The sequence below is a fragment of the Vanessa atalanta genome, chromosome 4 (genome assembly GCF_905147765.1).
Source record: "Vanessa atalanta chromosome 4, ilVanAtal1.2, whole genome shotgun sequence".
In the NCBI taxonomy this organism is placed as follows: Eukaryota; Metazoa; Arthropoda; class Insecta; order Lepidoptera; family Nymphalidae; genus Vanessa; species Vanessa atalanta.
The window spans coordinates 9722575-9745396 of record NC_061874.1 but is presented as its reverse complement, the minus strand read 5'-3'; the positions used below and the strand labels follow the sequence as shown (position 1 = coordinate 9745396).

At 29.6% G+C, this 22822-nt stretch overlaps 2 protein-coding genes across 2 annotated transcripts; one reads left to right on the top strand and one right to left on the bottom strand.

The window, feature by feature from the left end:
• Nucleotides 1-1321: 1321 nt before the first annotated feature.
• Nucleotides 1322-15380, bottom strand: LOC125077588 (cytochrome P450 4C1-like). Its single transcript, XM_047689544.1, has 11 exons — nucleotides 15133-15380; nucleotides 11282-11388; nucleotides 10962-11052; nucleotides 9957-10142; nucleotides 9451-9520; nucleotides 9176-9372; nucleotides 8837-8946; nucleotides 7558-7691; nucleotides 7343-7443; nucleotides 3335-3520; nucleotides 1322-2345 (listed from the first exon to the last, which is right to left on the bottom strand). The coding sequence occupies exons 1-11, from the start codon at nucleotides 15281-15283 to the stop codon at nucleotides 2179-2181; spliced, it is 1500 nt and encodes a 499-aa protein (XP_047545500.1). The 5' UTR covers nucleotides 15284-15380; the 3' UTR covers nucleotides 1322-2178.
• A 1503-nt stretch (nucleotides 15381-16883) lies between these two features.
• Nucleotides 16884-18388, top strand: LOC125077804 (39S ribosomal protein L27, mitochondrial). Its single transcript, XM_047689873.1, has 3 exons — nucleotides 16884-17037; nucleotides 17218-17381; nucleotides 18138-18388. The coding sequence occupies exons 1-3, from the start codon at nucleotides 16986-16988 to the stop codon at nucleotides 18339-18341; spliced, it is 420 nt and encodes a 139-aa protein (XP_047545829.1). The 5' UTR covers nucleotides 16884-16985; the 3' UTR covers nucleotides 18342-18388.
• Nucleotides 18389-22822: the final 4434 nt, after the last annotated feature.

Sequence of the window (22822 nt, the reverse complement as noted above, 5' to 3'; positions counted from 1 at the left end):
TTTGAATTTTAACATTTAGAAAAATGTGTAAACATTAAGTTTCGTTTTCTATACATATAAATAAGATCATAACAGATCGAAATCTGTACATGGCAGATATTTGAAAAAATAAAGTTATTAATGGTGTATCTAATAAATATTATTTTTGTCTTTTTGTCTGTTTATCTGGTCGTTTGTTACCAATCTCGGCATTAACCGATTTGAATGTGGTGTTCACTGATTTATTGTAGTGAACTTGGGGTAACATATAGTGTTTATTAAAATGGGGAAGTTATGGAACCAGGGCTAATATGGTTAAAACCTTTTTAAAGAGTTCCAGTGGCGTAACATCATCCCTTTGCATTTGAAAATAAATATAAGTAAAAAGTTACGGTGCAGATGATTTTATGTATATACCCCGGTTATTCCAAAAAACTTTGCGTTTACTTTTAAGCAAGTCCAGTTTCCGGCACTACGTTTTAATATCGTGTAATATACATTGCACAGTTAGACAAATACATCCTATCCTAGGTGTATAGGTATACAGTATAGATAGCGGCTGCGTTATCCCATAGCATAATACCGTAAGACATTATACTGTAAAAGTAACTGGAATATCTTAAACAAGGCCTATCAATATCGGTAAATAAATTAATTATTATTGACCGCAAATGCCGCAGAACTCAATCTGTTAGCCAATCCGTTAATATGCGGGACCCATTGTAACTTGGCATCAACAGTAAGGCAAAGAAATTCAGCTGAGCAGATAAGTACACCAGCTTTTACATTTTGCACATTTGGTGTACTAAATTTTACAATTGTGGTATTTTTATTATTTAGCCTAAGATTTATTTTTGCTAAGCCAGTGTACCTACTGTATCAGAGATAGCATTGTTTACATCTTCATACTATATACGTACTTGGTTTCTATTAATTTTAAAAATTAAAGAAGTATCATCAGCAAGCAATATTATATCACGTTTGTTCCCAACAAGGAAGGATTCCAGGTGATAATGCAGCATCAGGTCAGGCTTAACTGGTTTTTACAAAATTATTAAAGTATAGGATACTCAATTTTAAATCTATCTGAGTAGTAGTACAAGTTGTTCATATCTCTTCAACAACTAGAAAAGGGATGATTACGTAAGAGCTGAACGAATTTTCTTAAACATAACTAAAAATATTCTTGATCAACTCACCTTAAATAAAAAAATAATCAAAGTCAATTAATCCGTTTAGGAGATACACACTATATAGATGAACTAATAATACCCCTTTTGAGTCGGGAGAATTACTAGAAGCACTTTAAAAAAAATAGCATAGTGGTATTAAAAAAAAGTAACATGTGGTAAAATTTATTATTATTCTAATAATATATTTATAAAAAGTTAGACATACTTAATTTATTTATTTTATATCACAATTATAATTGGACCGCGTTGTGCCGAAATGTACCAACCCACAGAAGCACAAATAAATATTGTTAAAATTTAAAATAATATAATGTTTTATTGTTTATTAATTGTCGACACATTCTTTTAAAGGACCAATGGGATTTTTTTTTTCTATTACTTTTAAATAGTATTATGTCACCAGTACAACGTAAAATTCTAGACAAAGACAATTAAATCTATATAATTACTTTATAAAAATGAAAACTCAACCTTGGGTTAGAAAAATATATTACTAACTAGATATTAAAAATATATGTTTCGTTCAATAAACCTACCAATAACTTTGCTTATCACGTTAAGCTAACACGATTCGAATTCGAATACATGAAATTTTACAGAGTACAGTTTTAGTTTTATATTTTCAAAAAGCAAAATCGGGAAGAGATAACCCTATATGTTTGTCAATTGTCATTTTAATCAGTTGCATGGTAAAGAAATTATTATGCTACAGCGGTATTCCACGGTGAGTTACAATAACCTCCTTGAAAAATACGCATGAGCTCTCTTGCTGATCGGTTTAACTGTTTCGAAGTCTATTTATTGACATATACTGTACTAATATCCATTTTTATTTATAAGATTACGTGATTTAAAGTACTTTCATTAATCAAATGGCTGTTGCAAAATATAAAAGTTACAAAGTTTTCAATTTGGAGCCCACACTATGTTAGTGGAGCGAGTGTGCGCTGAATGTAGTAGTCACTAGTCATTATTTTATTCGATAAGTTCTATTTTGATTTTGTATCTAGTACTTCTTATCTCTAGGTCTCAATTTCAATTTAACTCCGGTATCGGATCGCAATATAAGTTCAGCACAGAGTCCTATATCTTGCACGTCCTCCGGCAGCACTACGAAATTCTTTATGATACTGGCAATTGTGACTTTCATTTCCATCATCGCGAATTTTTGACCTGAAAAAATAATGTACACATTACTTATTTTAATGCTGACGTACTTAACGAACTTGAACGTGAGCGTAAGAGCGTTTTCACATTATCCGATCCGAATTCGGTATCGGACGGCGATAGCTGACAGCCGATAGCCGACACCATGTGCTATTTTCACATATTTTCGACAACATCGTTCCGGTATATAATATAGCAACTATAATAGAAAATTTTATTTACTGTGTCTATTATATTATACTTGAGACGCAAAAAGAATAAAGTAAAGATCTGAACAAAGAAAGTATTGGATACATCCCATTGTGCAAGCTAGATATTCAAAGGAAACATTTTATACTCTTTTTAGCAAGCTATAAAACGTACCTGAAACAAAAATGCAAAATATGGCATAGGGCTCTGCGCACACAGAGACAATTTAAAAGCACGTATAGGCACACTTACAAACAATATCGTCCGACACCTCACGGCATCCGATGGTACCGCCAACACTTTGGTGCCCGATATCGGATCGGACAATATGAAAGGCAGATACATATTTTATACATTTTACTTCCCCCGATTCGGATCGGCGCCCTACACCAATATCGGGTCGGATAATTTGAAAACAATATGAGACAATGAATGGTTCATACATATATTTTTTAAAGAATTGTAGTTCAGTGTCCGCCCATGATATTATCTATCGCTCGTTTAACGTCATTTATTTTCTCAGAGTATTTGAGAGAAATCAATCTTAATTCTGTTTAGTTTTTAATGCATTTTTAATTATTGATGATTAGTTTACTTGACTTGTAAAACTTATAATGCGGTTACATACTTTACCATGCTAATACAATGTATTTTTGATTTGGTTTTACGCTGTTGCGTGAAGTTATATGATGCATTTTACGAATTAATTAAGTAATGCCGTGCATTGCATTAATAACATACAGTATTGTGTTGTATAACTGATTCAATAACGCTCATTTTGTTTAATTTTATCGTTAATTTCTTACCAATACAATTCCTCGGGCCAGCGCTAAAAGCAAGCCAACTGAAGGCGTTCTTCGCTGTAGGTGATGAAGTTTCAAATCTCTCAGGTCGGAACTCCATTGGATTATCGTAAATTTCGGGGTTTCGATGCATTTCGAAAATGTTCACTATCACCGATGTATCTTTTCTTATTTTTAGACCATCGATCTCTGGAAAAATATGGATTTAGGTTATTGTTTTATGATTATCGTTACTATTACACAATATTTTAATTTTTTTATATAATATCCTATTTTTTGTATTATGTTCTGTAATTATATTTGTAAAGGATACGTTTTATATATATACACTATATGTATTTATTTTTAATAGATAAATCACAGTAACATCACGATGTTTATTATTTCTATGACATTTGATCTTTAGCATTCTTTTATCAGAATAATTTATAATGGTTATCGGAACATTTTTTAGAAATAATCTCCTTTTACAATTTACAGTTCGATTCAATAGTTTTAGTGATACGAATGACTGAAAATGACTTGATTGTAGTGTAAAGATTAACTTACGGCAAAAATATTTTTTGTTTGTAAGAAATAAATTTAGAATTACTTTTCAATCAAAGAATTATTTATTATTTGACATAAACATATTTTTTATGATTATGTTTTCATTTACATGTTTTAAAATGATAAAGCAACCCCAAAGTCGGGCTTTTACTATTATGTACATACATATGTATATAATATATATGCCCCATTGTTGGGGTAGGCTTCTAAAGTAACAGCTCGTAAATGCTTCAGCTGGTGTAGAACCTTTCATTATTCAGAAGCAGGCTTAGAACTTCTGGATGCACATATGACATATTTCATATGAAACATGTTTTCAACCGTTTTCTCATTAAAATCACTTAGGAAGCACTAGAAAATTCAAGTGGTTCATGCCCGGGTTATAAATTTTCAATTAAGATTCACGTATTTTAACCACTGGACTATCGACTTTATCTTTTGATTATACGTTGAGAGGCGGTCAACCTTTAAATGGCTAGTTCCGAGAGCATACACGTTACTGCATAAAGTTTGAAGGCCGACCGCTACATGTTACTGTAGATTAGATTTTTTATTACAAATATAGGGAATGGTAAATCTTTGTACGTAATCTAGACACGCGGAAGCGTGTCAGCCAAGTTCTAGTAGCATAGCAGAACTGGCGTGCAGCACCGTGTGTAATATTACACGAACCATTTGGAGCCACTTTTGACCTCCTCATAACTCAAAAACTATTTGACATAAATGTGTCAAATTTGGCTCATATATTGAGACTCGCGAGATACATATGTGTTCTAAATTTCATAAACGCATCTAAAATGGTTATTTAGATATTAACGTCTAAAAATCGTCATTTTTATCACTGACTGACCTATAGATCAAAACTATAACCTACTTCCAGGTGACCTAGAAAGTTCAAATTGCCAAGTCAAGCCAAGTCAGATCTTAGGCAACAATATATTATCCCAAGTTCTAAGAAGAAATGATATTTTATGTAGTTATAAATAAATTTCAGAAAGGACTATTTAACTTGGCAAAAATTTAGATCTCACTTCTTTTGTCGTTGAAGACAAGAACCAAGGTATATATCATAATATTTAACTTGGCTCTCATTTTTACATTTATGTTTTTGATGGGATAACAATTACTGCGTCACGTCTGTTAAAATGACATGTCAATCAAGAAGGCTGATTTTTTTAATGTTGTAAAATAGTCAAACATTAATTATTTATATTTATTTATACTTAAATAAATAAAATGAAGGATTCGAAATGTTGTCTTTAAACAATAACAGGATTTCACGTCGAGCAGCTAATTGATTATTCTATTATTGTTGTCTGCAAATTAACCGAGTTTTTTATTCGTGAGCTTGACAATAGATAATTCATTCAATGGAGATTACATGTAATTTGAAAAATATGTGCTGATTTATTTATTAATTCATATTTAGATTAAATTCACTATTATTTAGTATTCTAGGTCTTGAACAATGGATGTGAAAATATCCCTTCCATTACCGAAAAACGTTATTTTCTCGGGGAAATAATTAAATTTTATCGTGATGTTTAACCTAAACATATGTAGATTCATTGAAATACCTACCTATTTATTTCATGGGATGCGTGCCCATACCAGCTTTTCATTAGGAAGTTGACACGGGATAAAGTCATTAACATAACAATAATTTAATTCTCTGTATACGTAGATAAATCTCGGTTAGGAATAATTTACGTTCACTGGTAAATAATTCAGTCAATGTTGACAGTTCAAGGGAAGTTCTTTGGTAGACTAGTAGTTAGTTACTTAATTATATAATTATTCCGAATTTGAGAGCTGATTAAAATAAAATGCGAGTGATTGTCTTGAAAATTACGCTTTAAAATATATTTATTATTATTTATAGACATATACTGTACTAATATCCATAATGTACTAATGTGCATTGACAGTGATCTTTGATTCTGTTTAAAACACACTTGTTGTCTCACAAGACAGGTAACGAATTGCGTAAACGTTTTTTATCAACATTAACGACATCACTCAACGTAATTTGCATTTTTGTAATAATTATGGTATAGTAGTAACCGAAATGACGTAAGCGTTTTCATTTTTGCTGTAAGTTCTTAATAAATAAGTCATTGTTATTTAGGCAACTGTGACTTATAGTTATTGGATATTCTATACCTGTTGGAATAAAGAGGATTGGCGTTTAACTCGTGTATGACTTTTGTAATTTTTAAACTAAATTACACAAGTGACACCATATAAGCTTAATACAATATATACCATTTTATGACAAAAAAAAAATAGAGAAATAAATCCTAAGAAAGAATATTCCAAAAAGGTTCCAATTCCAAAGAGTTTCAAAGGGACAATCATATAAAAAATACAACCGAATTGAAAATTCCTTTCTTTTATGAAGTCGTTTAAAATTTGGCACGTTTGGTTACTTACACTATTTGACGCGTTTGCGGTAACTATCTCTGTATACACATATCGGCGGGAAAACCCATATTGCAATAATAAATATTTAAAACCATCGTTACTAAAAATATTTCTTACGCATTGATGTATAAATACAATATTAAACATTAATTATATATTAATATTTAATTTTGTTTCAACACACAATTAATATTTGCAAATATACATATATATGTGAAAAAAATATCTTTTCTCTCCTTTCATGAAACTAAAGGAACTAATGCGTCTTATAATGTCGGGAAGTGTACCACTGTCCATACAGCAATTTATTTACTATTTTAACATTTTAAAAGCATTGATGATACTATTTTAAATAAAATGTTTAATCTAAATATATTTATGTAAATATATAATATCAAGCATTTTATTCATCAATAAAAAATATGTATATGAGAATACTTATTTTTTAGAACAGTAACAGAATGCTAACATCCTTACATTAGACTAGAATAATTCATTAATAAATAATTATTAATTAATAAAAATAAATAAATTATGAATTAATTTATAGCTTAGACAATAAATATTTGATCGTTATAACGCTTATACAGTTACGTACATTATTATAAAAAAATGGTTAACATTTTCGCTATTATATTAAGAATAATTTCATTTCAATTCTATTATTTACATAACACAAAAATTATAGTTTACAATATATTTTTTTAATTTTTTTATGGCATTGGTTGGCGGACGAGTATATGGGCCACCTAATGGTAAGTGGCCACCACCGCCCATAGACAAAGGCGCTGTAAGAAATATTAACCATTCCTTACATCACCTATGCGCCACCAACCTTGGGAACTAAGATGTTATGTCCCTTGTGCCTGTGATTACACTGGCTCACTCACCCTTCTAACCGGAACACAACAATACAGTGTATTTTTGTATTTGGCGGTACAGTATCTGATGAGTGGGTGGTACCTACCCAGACGGGCTTGCACAAAACCCTACCACCAAGTAAATATTTATAATTTTGTTCAAAAAAAAAAAACTCACCTGTGTCTTTCGTAACGAGCCTTTCTATCAAAGGTACCGAAGGATATATCCGAAGACTCTCTTTAATAGCTAGTTCTAAGTATTTCATTTGTTGCACTTCCCTGTAGAATATTACATACAAATTATTCATGTATTTTACCAATTGAGAAATTCTAAGAGTCACATTAATAAAGATTAAAGGTATGAAATTAAATAGTAACATAAGCATAACATACATGTATATTGGATCCCTGTCTAAGTTTTCTCCAATGATAATCTTCTGCTCTTCGAGAATTTTCTCTTGAATTTCCGGATGTTTTGAGAGGCAATATAGTGCAAAACAAATCCCGGAACTTGTCGTATCGTGACCCTGAAAATATATTACCTTAATTAAAACCTTTTAAAATTAAAGAAAGTGATCAGCTCTTTTCTTACGTGTTTAATATATATTATACTAGCTGTTACCCGTGGCTTTGCTCGCGTAGAATATGAATATATTTACAAATTAACTTAAAATATTACTTTAATGTAAGACCTCTTTGTATACCACATTGGTGTGTATAGAGTAGAATATCCAGAAACGCTTAAATGCGAATCAACTCGTTTTTAATCGGTAGCCCAAAAATAAAATTTCGAGCTTCTAACTTCAAAATGACGGACTCCCAGACTAACCTGTATACGAAATGTCAAACTCTATTTCTCCCCTTAGGCGTAAAATATCCAGAAACGTTTAAATACGTATCTACTCATTATTAATCAGTATCTAAAAAAACGTTTCTTGTTGTTAATTTAAAAAATGACGGACTTCCATAAAAACTTTCATCCCTTATTTCACCCCCTTAGTGGTAGATTATCTATATTTATTTTTGATCAGTATCCCAAAAATTAAGTTTCATGTTTCTAACTTTAAAAAATACGGATTTTCGTATGAAACGTTTTAAAACGTTCAACCCCTATTTCCCCTTTAAGGATAGAATTTCCAAAATTTGCTCCTTAGTGGGTGTCATGATATGTTAGTTTATAAGTGTACAGTCTAAAATATAAGCTTATAGTTTTAAACATGACAATACTTTCTACAACTTACAACTTTTCATCCCCCTTTTCAACCATTTACAGCACTTATTTCCTAATTAAAAGTAGCCAATGTAAAGGACATTGACACTCAGGCTATTTGAGTACCAAATTTCATTTAAATCAGTCCATTAGTGAAACGTGAAAGCGAGACAGACAGAGTTACTTTCGCATTTATAATATTAATAATATTAAATATTATATCAAATATGAAATAAATAAGTATGGATTTTTAAGTCTTAATGAAAAATAAATATTATGTCGCAAGATTCATGACAAACCAAATTGTTATGGGCAAAAAAATATTTAATTACACATTGGAATTATTTATTTAAATATATTTATATATATTAAAAATATGTATTTTTTTGTATAAAAAGTTTCAGCTTGAACATAAAAAGACCTGTTATAAAAAAAATACATACAAATTTTCGCGGAAGTTACCTCGAATAAAAATGTGTCCACTTCTTCCCTCACGTGCTCGTCACTGATTTGTTTACCGTCGACTTTAGATAAGAGGAGTAGGTCCAAAAATGCATGTTTATTTTTTATACCTGAAACATACAAGTTAATAAATAAATTCAATGTAAATTGAATAAGAAAATAATAATAAATTTTAATATAACTCAAAGAATTTGAACTGTTTGTAAGAACAAAAACTTTAAATGTATCTAGATAATTTTGTAGGACATTGTTTTTATTAGCCAGAAATAAAACTGCAAAAACTGTATAATAGTCTGCAACGTTTCAAAATTCCCAAAATATATTTTCATTAATGTATACCTAAATCAGAGTTTTCATTAAAATTAGTGATGTTTGATTTTTCCAATTCTTTGCGTCTCATATTGATTACTTTTCTCGTATGTGAGTGCAGTATTTCAGTTGCTTCGTCTTGTACCTTTTTATACGGAAGCAAATTGAATATTGGGTCTTCTCCTATGAATGGATTTCGCATTCTCAATGACAGGATCTTAGAAAGACTAAAATTGTATACAAGGTAATACTGTGAGTTCGTAAAATAATATAAAAAATATTTCTGGTTATACAAAGATACTTACGACTCAATCGCCTTTACATACTTTGATTCGCTATTACTTTGAGCATCGAAAGAAACGCCCATAATAGATTCTGAAAAAAATCTTATTTTTTATCGATTTTATTTTATGAGCAAAAGTACAAATATATATCGGTAATATATTTAATTTTTTTTATAAGTGTATTGTTTCAACAACGTCACTTACATATTAAAATCCTAAAAGACTTTTTTACGGAAAGGAAAAAATTGTAATTTATACATATTCATGTAACTCAATGCTAAACCTTAGTTACAAAGTTCTTGCTAAAATTTAAATACGCGAGAATGACGTATGTAGAAATATTGAGACTAGCAATTCAGACACTTAATAGCGCTTCCGTTTTGATAACAATGCCATAGGAAAATATCGTGTACGGCTTGGTATTTTTTATAATAATTTGTAGGTTTGTTCAGGTTTTGATACATTTTTTGTGTTGTATCTATAAGAAAGTATTTTGTATAAATTAAGTGAGTGAAAATATTGATTACCTGTTACATTATCCAAGGCCGTCAAAGCAATAATGGGAAAAGCGTCGAAAGCTTTACCGTCCGTGTAATTTTGTAATTTCTTTATCAAAATCTTTTCGTTTTTCAAGAAAACTGGTAAAAAGTTTTGCAGTATGTTGAAATGAAATGCCGGCGTTAAGAACTTCCTCGTTGTTCTCCATCTGTGACCTTTAACGAATTCATTTATGTATAAAGTAAATTACCTCCCAATAGTGCGATGCTGAGCTCAGGACTCCATTACTGTGAAACATTATATGTGTAAAGCAAGAGCAATCGACAACATATGGGGTCGATTTTTATCAGACACGTGCAACTTTTCTCACGGCGTTTTCATTCAAAAAAGTTCGTAGCTCTACTCTTTATTGTAATATTTTTTTATTATTATTTACTTATATATGAGAGTAGAAGTGTTTCCTATCCGCATTGATAATATTGGGAATAACGTTGTGATAAACTTTTGATGACCTTGTTTATATGTCGTCTCCTCACCTCGTAGTCCGGTTCAAATTGAATTTCAAATAATAAGTGTAGATTATGAGATTGCCGTATTTTTTATAACTATATGATCCGGTACGGTATAAATTAGCTAAATTTCATTCAATCATCGGTATAAAAGTTCGAAAATTGTCAAAATGAATCGAAGGAAAAGTGTGTAGAGTGAATGATCAGCTCGATGGAATGGAATTATTATATTGTCATGCGAATAACATTACTATTTCACAATAATTTGAGCGAAGGCAGTATATTGTTTATTTTTTTTTAATGGCATATTCCTGTAAACTTGGCAGGTTAGCGATTATTTACTCAGCCTCTATATGTAGAGGCCACCCAATAAATATCATATATCATTGTACATTGGAGTGACTTTTATTATTTTTCGATGTTTGAAATGTGGATATCTCAATCAAAATGATAGTAATAATAGATTAAATATATACATACGAAGCAACATAATATTGTGATATAATAATAGTTTGACGGTTATACCTGTAGATGTGAGAAGTCCATCTCCAAGCCAGGGTCTCAGGAAATAATACGAGTGGCCTTTAGTTATTATTTCTGTACTAGACATGATGCCCTGTCACAAAAATAGTTTTTTTTTTACATTTTGAAGTAGGACTTACTTAAAAATACAATATGGCTGATTTTTTTACGAAATAATCATTTCAATTGTGATACAATTAACGTACTCGTTTTAATTTATTCTTATTTGATAAAGCCGAAATAATAAAATATGTAATAATTTAGTAAAAATATTTATAATGTAAAGTTCAATTTGTAGTCCAATTGAGAAGTAGAAGTAGTACCTCCATATACTTGGGGTGTGACAGGACAACATAAGCGGTGTGCAGCAGGTGCACTCTGTATGCATTGCCATATTCTTCTTTTAGCCTATGAAGAAGAGGCAGGAAATCTAGAAATAAATTCTCTAATTAGATAAAATTCAATACACACATATATAGGTATGTAAAATAAGTAATCAGCTTGTAGTAGTTTCTGCACAAAACTTAAGGTTTAGTTTAATTTAATACTATTACAGCATGGACTGTAAATACTTCACTAAAAGTCAATCAATAATATTTTAATTAATAGTAAAGGCGGCAAATTTTTAATTTCACCTTATGAAAATTGAATTCCCACTTCTGATAATACTTAAAAAATAGATTTTGATTATCTACATTATTAATGTACAAATCTTGTTGCGGGATCCCGTACTATGAGATTTCCGTGCAGCATATTTATCGGCAACAGTCAATCGAGCAAGGTCAACAACGTATAGCCACTTCTTAAGCGTATTCGTCAATCGACCTCGAAAAATTTTTAACAAGTGGTGATAGTAAACAAACCAGGTAACGCATTAAGTAAACGTACTAAATATTGTAAAAATGGAGAGGACAAAAATATATAAATAAAAAAAAAGTTCGCTGGATATAGTTATCATAATATTTTTCTTTATTTATTTTCAAGATACAAAACATTTAAATTCGGAATTTGAATTCAATCGTATTATTATATTTTTATTATTTTAAATAAAATGTTCACAGGGTTTTTTTGAACCTTTAATTTAAAATGATAAAAATCCTCTAAGATCCCTATCAATTAATATATATAAAAGTTATGACGTAAGTTATAATGTAAGTTGACTTAATAATGGCCAAAAAGACCAAGATGACTATTGTTTTCAATATAATCAGCTGTTACAAAATTAATCTGAAAGACATTTATTGCATTTAATAAAGTCGGTACCTAATTAGTAACGTAAAATTATTATTGTTTATAAAGTGGAAATAAAAAAACCTTATTAATATAATATAATTAATTGTCATTTCGTTAAAGCAATATTAAATGCCATACGACTCATCAATAAACTAAATGAGTCCAGGGTTTATACCCTCAACACCTACCCACAGAAATGTTGTAGGTTATATGGTCAGATTAGCTAGATTATACCGAATTATTATATTGTCATCCTGATTACATAAATACTTGCAGAGTTATAATCCATGCGACACTAAGATATAGGTTATTTCTTTATTTATTTTATTGTCATCGGTAAGCAAATGAAAAATGGACCATCTAATAGTGATAGAACTTATAGTAAGTAAAATTATTGTGTCGACTTCCTAGGCTCGTTACATATTAAAATTTATTATCTAAATGCAAGTATGTGAAAACACCTTATTATCTTAATTGGTCGCATGAATGATTTAGAGATCATCCGGATATAGTTAGTAAGTAATAATTGTAATTAAAACATTTAAATGACTAATTGTTATTATGTTGTTGCGTTTAAAGTATTTTATTTTTCTTTGTTATGAGACTAATGGTTTATACAAAGTGTATGTATTTATCTCTAACAGTCTGTAAATACCTCAAAGCACTCTGATCCATTCTGATTGGATTCTAACGCCTACTCAACGTCATACTCTTACAGACATACATTGCTCCTCTAAAATGTATGATTTCTTATGGAGTTGGGAGTGTTGTTAAGTGTTCCCAAATGTTAATACAACATTGATGACAGTTTAACATAATTTTTATCAAAAAAGCCGAAAACGTCGAAACACTTTCGACGTAAAAATATTGGGATCCCGTAAATAGTTATGAAAGTAATAATTTAATTTATAAATCATATTTTTTTACCAGTACGGAACTGATTATTTTTTATTTAAAATTTGCACCTTTGGAATTGACAATAACAAAATATGATACGATCTTACTCTACCGTGTAATACTAATACTTGACGACCTTGAAGCGTATTAAAATATATATATGTAAATATTTATTTTACAGTAAATTTCGGCACTCCTGCTTACAAGATGTCTCAGATGTCTTAGAGTGCGTGAGACGCATTCCAAGACATCTGGTTTTTTTATAGTGGTAGACGGCATAATAATATCAATTATATTTGTATATTAGATAAGTTATTTTTTTGTTCAAATTAAATAATTTAATGTGGAAGGGCGCGCCTACGTAATATAAACATAACTTTGACATTGACGCGATATTATTGGACGAGATCTTGAATAAATAATCTATGATATTCATTATGGACCGGGAGATGATGACACAAAATTCTAGGTCATTTGTACCAGTATGGCGGTTCTGGATTTTCATCCATCCATCATTTTCCTTTTTGCCTTTAAGTAATTAGACCCCTGAAGAACCGCCATACTGGTACAAATGACCTAGAATTTTGTGTCATCATCTCCCGGTCTATTATGGATTCCCAAAAAAATTTGAATATTGGCGAAGTTCTTATGTAAGTTATACTTAGTGGATATAAATAATTAAATGGAATATTTTTTTAATGAAATAAAAATGTATTAATTAAGAACTGTTTGTTGTACATAATATAGCAGAGCTATCAACAAATCGCATGGAATAGAATGATACAGTCAGTCTATACGTGTTATAATTTTATTACTATATATATGCGTGATTAAAGTACGCGTTTTTGTGCAATTATTTGTGCGTAGGAATTCCGAAACCATATATCACCTTCGATGGCCTCAAGTTAAGAATTCTATAAAATAATACAAATGTTACTTATGTAAAAAATACTGATTAATATTCAAATAGCATAATATAAGCTTGTGAAATGTTAAATTCAATACATTGTTTAAACCTAAAAAGTAAATATTAGTATTTTGGCACTTTAACTACAAATGTAAGTTGTATATATAGTTATAATATATAATGTTTAGAATCGGCACAAAATAAATATACTTGTTTTATGAGTGATGCATGTTTTTTTATATGATTAATATACATCATTTTAAAGTTACACGGCTGCAATTAATGTACTACGTTTGAAAATAATCATGATTATCTTATAAATAATTATCTTTCTTCACTTTATTTTCAATAAACTGTTTATGCCATAATTATGTAATAAAGTAGCCATAACATATATAACGTAAAACCTTTCGTGGATGATGACTGTAACTCTACAAGAAAATAATATATAAACTAATTTACACCTATGCGCTTTAAATTTATCGTTTTATGCTGCTGGGGAAATTGTAATGATTCACTAATAATAATTAGGTAAATACTTAGTAATAGCCGTATAATTGATGTATATATTTATATATAATGTTAGCAAAAATTATAAGATTCAGGCATATTATATATCGATCCAAAGACGTTAATTTAATTTTTACCCAATCTTGGTCTACTTCCTCTGAGTAGAATAGGAGCATATTAAATATAGACACAAAGCACATGAAATAACGATACAATTTCGTCTAGTTTCTCAATAATTCCAAATTTTAATTAATAATCTGATTTACCCAAGAAAGACCGTATTATTATTATTATTTATTATATGTTTAATAATAGTGACAGAAAAATGACCGTTACAGTAGTTTTCATTAAAATTCGTTATCGTTTTAATTATAATTCTCACAAAAAATATTTTGTAATCTACGTATAAAAGACAAATATAAATTTATTTTATTATTGCTATTTATTAAATAATTTATTTATTTTTATTGTATCATGTGTATTGTTTTAATATAAATAAGATTTGACATAGTGCGCATATCTATTAATTATCACAAGCTATCTATTTATAAATATATATTTAACTTACTACTAAATACGATGTATTTTTACTAATAGTCTATATATTCAATAATATTCGTGACTTACCTCTTGATTTTGTTATAAATAAAAGTCCATTGCCCAATAAAGGCAAAGGTCTCGGCCCCGGAATATTGAACGTTTTACAATCTTTAACCAATATTAACCAAGATATTAAAACGAGTAAAACTAAAACCAACAATATTAATATCGCTATCATTTTTTCACTAATAGAACTATAACAATGTATAATTATCAATTTATTTATCGTCGGTATAAAAGCGTCTACGTCTCGTCGGTTAATAACAGACACTGCAGTGTGCGTTGTACAACGAATTTAAAAAAATATATGTATATATCATTCATACTAAACGCACAATGCTGATGCCTTCTGAAGCGGTTATTTAAATGGCATACAAGTTTTTGTCGCAATTATTTAAATTTATTTTTAATTATAGATTTAACTAGTATTCTTTTCATTTGATTTTTGTATTTACGACTATAATTCTGCAATGTATTTACTTAATAGAACTAAAATAATTATTGCTCATAATGTATTACTAGTTATCCATACCATTATCAGGTAACAGTTGTTGTCATTTGGCGGTTTAAATTAATACATACATATAAGTACAAAAACTGAACTAAAACAAGTATTGGTCAGTAAATAACTTGTAACTTGTACATTTGAAATTTAAGACATAATTTATCTTGGGACACTTTGTGCAAGCCCTGGCCACTGGCACTCAACTGGCCAATCTTTTACTTCTTCTACCTGGCATTTATTGGTCCCGGCTATGATGGCCTTCGCCAGTAATTCATTTATTTGGGTCGAGTAATCTAACTTTATTTACAACTTAAAATAAGGATAAATAAAAAATAATAATACATATTTTACGTAAATTCAAAGACAACTGACAACGTATATGATGAATTCGTCACGATTGAGTTTCTTATAAATGTTTTCAGCCACCTTAATGAGGAAAAAAACGCCTTAGTGTTGCTGTCGATGCTACCTGTTCACCAGTATTGAGAGTAGCTTGTGAATCATAGGGAACGTTTTTTTTTATGTGATAGGTGGCAAACGAGCAGCCGGCTAACTTGATGGAAAGTAAGTACCACCGCCCATGGACATCTGCAACACCGAAGGGGCTTGCAGATGCGTTGCCAGCCTTTAAGGAAGGTATACGTTCTTTTCTTGAAGGTTTCCAAGTCGTATCGGATCGCAAAAACCGCCAGCGAAAGGTTCCACAGAGTGGTTGTGCGAGGCACAAAATGTCCTAAAAATCGCGCTTTTGTGGATTTTACGTTACTAAGTTACAGTCGTCCTGAGCTTTAATGGTTTAGTGGACCACTTCGCCAGTCACAAAATTTTACCACTTCGCTCGCCATACTTCAAATTTTCCTTCAAAATTTATAACCTCAAGGAGAAAAAAAGGTATCAATGTCCAATGTTCCAACCCACAGAGCCACAAATAAAAAAAAGCCCTACTAATCTGCTCTGCGGATTTTAACATTTCTGCACAAAACAGCCCATATTTCGATGAGGGAGTTGGGGAGTAGTTTGAGTTTTCGAACAAGTAAAACATAAAATATATATCTAACATTTTTTTTCATTCCTTACTATGGCACTTAACAGACTGATATTTTAAATTAATGTAAAAATCTCACAAGATAAACAAATATCTTTACAAAATCACTTATTTCTTTTTTTGTTTGCAATTGCTATAATTTAATTAAAATTGCACGTATTTGTTAACTGTGTATATTTAAAATGATTCTTGAACACAATTTGTCAGATTCATAACTTGACACTTGACAGTTGACATAGGAAATTATATTTTTAAGGTTATTTTTATTTCTTTGAATTTTAAAATATTTTCAATAGTTATATTTGAGAGAAGTCAATCTCGTTGACTAGAATGTCTTTTAATGCTATTTTAAGCGCAAGTAGAAATAAAACACCCATTTTAGGTAAGATATTGTCTTTTTCATTAATGTTTCAAAGTGAATCTAAAAAAAGTTTCGGCAGGAATGTATTGAAAATCTGTTAAACATATAAAAATCTTTATAGTTTATATAAACTAAAATTATGAAAGCTTAAAGATCAACTTGTTCAAAAATTCCTGAAAATTGCACGCGTAATCTTTACAGAAATTGTACGTCACGCAAGTAAGAAAACTGGTGGCAGTACTAAAAATACAAATTGTAAAGTTAAACCAAAACACAGAGGTTGGAAGGTGCAAGATGGTCACTCTGTACGGGCTGGTCACATGTTGGTAACTCAACTTACCCCTAGATTTCATCCAGGGTTAAATGTAAGTATAACAATACTAAAAGTTTAGTCATGAAGAAAAAAACTCATTTGCTGAATTATTCTGAATTATCTGTGTGAAAAAGGCATTAAAAATTACCATAAATTTCAAGTAATAATCTAAGCAAATCCAAAGATCAAGCAAAATCGGTGGTAAGAACAAGTTAAGCTTTACCGAAATTGCAGATATAAAACCCTTAACCGAGCAAGTATCACCATGTTTAATAATTTGTGTCTATATTTATTGCATGCTTGTCGGCGAATGAAACCATTGTGATATATGTGTTGCTCAAAATTTGACATATGTGGTTAGACATCCATATACCTGATTGACGGCGTGTCATGTAATGTGCTCCTAATTTTCTCCTTAAGTATTAAGAAAGCCATAGTCCAGTGATAGGACATTTATTGGTTGTTAGATATAGACTGCTGGTTGAGTCTTTAACCAGTCTGCCTATGTTATATGCTCCCACTCAACAGGGATACTGTGTTATTTGATATTTTAGTTTGGGTTTAGGTAGGGGGTATCAATATAATTACAAATAACATAGTATAATTACAGACATAACGGTTCAAAAGTCTATCTAATCCAATCTAGGGTCTAGTAAATCCATTTTTGATCATGTATTCAAAATAGTATGTGCATAATTCTTACAATTTCTATTTGAGGTTGAGGTTATCACTTACTATACATTCACTCATCTGCCTTGCGGTTTATAAAAAATATTAATATGTTAAAATACATATTTGTATATTACAGGTTGGTTTTGGAAGAAATGGCACGCTATTTGCAATGTTGCCCGGTAAAGTGGTTGTAACCTGTGAGAAATTTGATCCTAACTGGGAACACACATGGGTACAAAGAATTTACGGAGGAAGAGAAAACCAGACAATATATAAGAAGTATTTCAATGTCATACCTGAACCTCAGCATACCAGATTTAAATTAATCGATGAAGTTTAGGTTGTTATATTTAGATGTATTGTATAGTAATTATATGATTTAGTTAATATTGTATTTTATTTTATTAAATATACCTTCTTTTGTTTATATAAAAACATTACCATGCAATTAAATATGTAATTTAGTATTACTTTCACTTCAACTTATACAAAAGGTTGGGCTCATTATGAGGTATTATTTAAATTGTTTTATAGTATTGCTTATGTTACTTTTTATGATTTATGAAGGCAAATAATTTAAGTATTTTACTGGAGATGGGTTTTACACGGCTGCCCAAAAAAGGAGAGTAGTCTTTCGAGCTTCATGCATTTATGTGTCTATGTATGGACCTACAGAAGAAAGGAGTAACATTGTATACACACTGCTGATTTAGTGAAGACTTACAAAATATAGCAAGAAAAAACATGCTGTTGTATGTACAGCCTATTTGAATCACAAGAGGAGTAAACACAAAACAACTGAGTCTTTGACATCGAATAACGCGATCTACTTGAACGAGATGTAGAATGTTCTATGATTTTCTTAATAGATTCGCCAAAATAGTATTTCATATAAATCTCAGAAATTAAAATTAAGTAGATATAAGTAATTAAGTGGCAAAGTGTATTATAAATAAAGATAGATTAATCAAGAACTGTTTGTAGTGTATATGTACGTATCGTATGGAATATGTAAATTTAAGGTTCGTTTATCTTTATTTCTTCTTAAATTCGAATAGAGTATATACAAAAATAAATTCTACCTTTCGCGAATATCGCGATTTAATAATATATTGGGTATTTATTATCTGTGCGGTCGATATGACACATAAATTGGCGGGATCGTACTTCATTTATTCATTTTGTTTCGAGCAAAATAAGAATGATTGCGCCTTGAATTCGAGTAACCTTGGCGAGTTTTAATTATTTAACTTAAAAATTATACCTCGTAATGTTTTTTACTGGGTTTGTCATGTCAATGTTTTTACAGCGTATAAACTATTCCAATTACAAGAGGAATAAATACATATTATGAACAACATAAAATTGTGAGAGTTTGAATAATCTGTGATGCTCATTATGAATTAGCAATAAAATAGCATTTTGAATATCGACAAAGCTGACGTATTTAAGTGGAATAATGGTGTATTGCGAATATACAGCGAGCTATTGGCAAATTTCAAGGAAAATGTAAATCAAAGTTGTTCAATTTCTCAGACGAGTAAAAACACTTGAAAGTTTAGTAGGAAGTAAGTATAAAATTCTGTTTTTAATGTTTATAACTTCTGTCTTGATATTTCTGATAAATTTCCATACACACTCTTTCACTATTGTAAGAAATTAGTCTTAACTCAGCAATTAAACAATTTTTATGAGGTTTTCTTATATAATTTGATAAGAAATGTTTTTCTTTTTTAAATAATGTTTTTCTCGATATGCACTTAAAAATAAATCCGAAAATTATTTTTCCCGCCATTACGAGTATCTTCAATGTTCATGTTACCAGATTAAAAATATAATTGTAATGTTTAATAGACAAAGTGACAGGTACAGATAATAATAATTAATATAATATTGAATATAATGTATTACATTCTAATTGAGCCTTGCACTATGTAACTAATGACATAAACTTTGAAATATATTTCTTTAATCTCACATACGATCCAGCAGAAATATCTGTACAAAAATATATTCTGTTAAACCAACTGGTTTAGGCAGTGCGTCTAACAGGAAAAAAAATACAATTAAAGTCAGGCTGTTTACAATTTTATTAAGTAGATACAACGGCAAATTACTATTTAATGTTCCTCATATTATATCCGCAGCAGTATCAGAATTTCTATGGTAAGTCGGTATGAGACTAAAAAATATAGAATTTTCTTATAGAGCTATATCCCGATAAGACGACAATCAAGTTTTCATTGATGCTGAAATTAATAACAGCCCTAATTTTAGTCATATATTTTTAGTATACAATTTATTCCACCTTAAATACCCTTAGAAAGTCGTTTAATGTTAAGGCGAGGATAAAGGATAGAAAGGATTCATATTTATTAATTGAATAAGGAAGTAAAAAATTAAGAAATTTAAATCAGCGTATAAATAAAAAAATATCTATATTCAAACCACCAAACAACATGGTCATACGTAAATATACATAAATAAACTATTCTTTAGTTCGACTACATTTTTGGTTCATTGGGTTTCGAGTTGACAAACCAATGCATTTATTATATTTCAATATTTATATTTTTGGATAATTATTTAGTTTAAAAATTACCTCACCTCTAGGTATTTTTTTTATTTTTTGATACAGAATCATATCTCAGTGCAAATTATGTACCTACCTACATATATAACTTCTTAGAATATTGCTCAGGAACAAATGTACTAACAAATATTTACGCCTCAATCCTACATGAGGTAAGCCCACGCCTTGCTCATGAAATATGAAGAAAGTGGAAAGACGCCATGAGGGACGGACAAATTTTATTGCCTTATAAATAAGTCCTTTCATAAATCAAACTTTGTTAACAGTGCGACTGAAGTACCAACAATTCATACTTATTGTGTTTTTTTGATCAGGACGACTTTTATAAATGTTAAAATAGCAGTTCAGTTTTGTTCCACATCGTATTCTTTATTTTTTGAAGCCATATGTGATTTTATAATTAACAATACCCCGCAAATCTTCAGTCTCAGTAAAAGAATATGGTACATGATACATACTCATATCGCCTATTCATACAGAGGCGAAACTGAAAAAATATTTCCAAGTAATCTCAATAGATCTTGCTGAAATTTGGTACATATTATTAGACAATAAAATGCAAATTAATAAGGGTTAAACTGCAAAGCTCAGCTACTTATATGTATATTTAATTCGTATTGGTTATTTTTTATTGGCTTAGAAATCGAAAGTCTGAGAAATAAGTACATATTACCTTTTTTATCGCACAATGGTAATATTTGTTTCCTAAACTTTCCTCTATAGGTAAAACTTTAGTAGATTTATTTCGAAAAATATTTTTAATTAAAGATGCAAGACATTAAATGTATTTATTATAAATGTATGATTCGCAAAAAATATGTATAAATTGATATTTAAAATAGACAACGCTAAAATTCGATGCAAATGTATCATATACAGTGGATATTTATCCAGTTTCCGTTAGCGAGTAGTTTTATAAAATATGAAAAAAAAACCTAGCTTAAATATATATTTAAATAACATTAATATGTTTGCTACAGTATGAGACGCTTATGTAATATAAGCTTAATAAGTTCAATAAGTCACTTACTAGAACCCAACAAAAAATAATGACTTGTTTAATTATAATGGATTAAGTAAAGTACTCTATTTATACATACATATTATTATGTCAATTGCTTTTTTATGTGAATATTGAACGTCTATGTTTAAAAAAGTAAGGACAAAATAGTCCAGCAGCTTTTGCTCCTCAGTTTGTCAAACTATTATCTTATTTTTTATTTCATAACTTTTGTTTTATCAAGGAAATTGAGAATAAAAGCAGAAAAAATAAGGTTATTACAGCGTTAACATGCAAATTCGTCAACCCTGCGAATACTTAAAAATGTTAGTTAAAGTTAATTCGTGTTAGTTTTTTTAATGTTTATTTTTGTATATATAATGAATGGATTTTGATATTAAAAAAATATATATATTTATAATCTTTAATAATCTAGACAAGATTGTTATGATTATACCTTAAGGAGTTACGACCGTGCTTACACACTTGCGCGTTAATAAGCAAATAGGGTTCATACGCTCGCGATTCAACAAATTCAATAGAATGCAACCTAACTAAGCATCTGCCATAACAGCAGTTAAAAGGCCACTTTCGACACTTTATAATAAAAGCTACAGATTATATTTTAAATTTTATCGTGATTAATATTTTAACCTGTTGTTGCTTTTACATTATCAATAAATGCTTCACACTGATTCATATTTATTTATCTACAATTCAAACATGAATAGTTCCTTTAATATATAAAAAATATATATAAGGAACTATTTATCAAACTTAACTACCTATACAGTCGTTATTCTTAACGTAATTCAAATATGTCGAAAACAGTCTATAAATTATTTTCTCAGCTCCGGCCCGTATATGTATTTAGGTAACAGATGCTAGTAGCACGAATATGTAACATAAAAAATAGCAGGTAGGGAGAGGAGATTGGTGATTTTCCGGTTGCGAAATGGTGTCCGGCGTCCGGATGTAAACTCGAACTGTATTTTCTAAGTACCTATATCAATTTAGCAATTAGCTTTTTAGTACTATGGTATGAGATGGTACGACATGTAAAGGAAGTTGGTATTTATTTAAATAAAATTCACGAATACGTTACACTGACAAAAACAAGATTTTTTACTTGTATTTTTTGTTTACCGAGGAATCGATATTAAAATATGATTGTTTAAACATCACTTTACATTTGACTGTTTTAATATGTTTTAATTATAATAATATG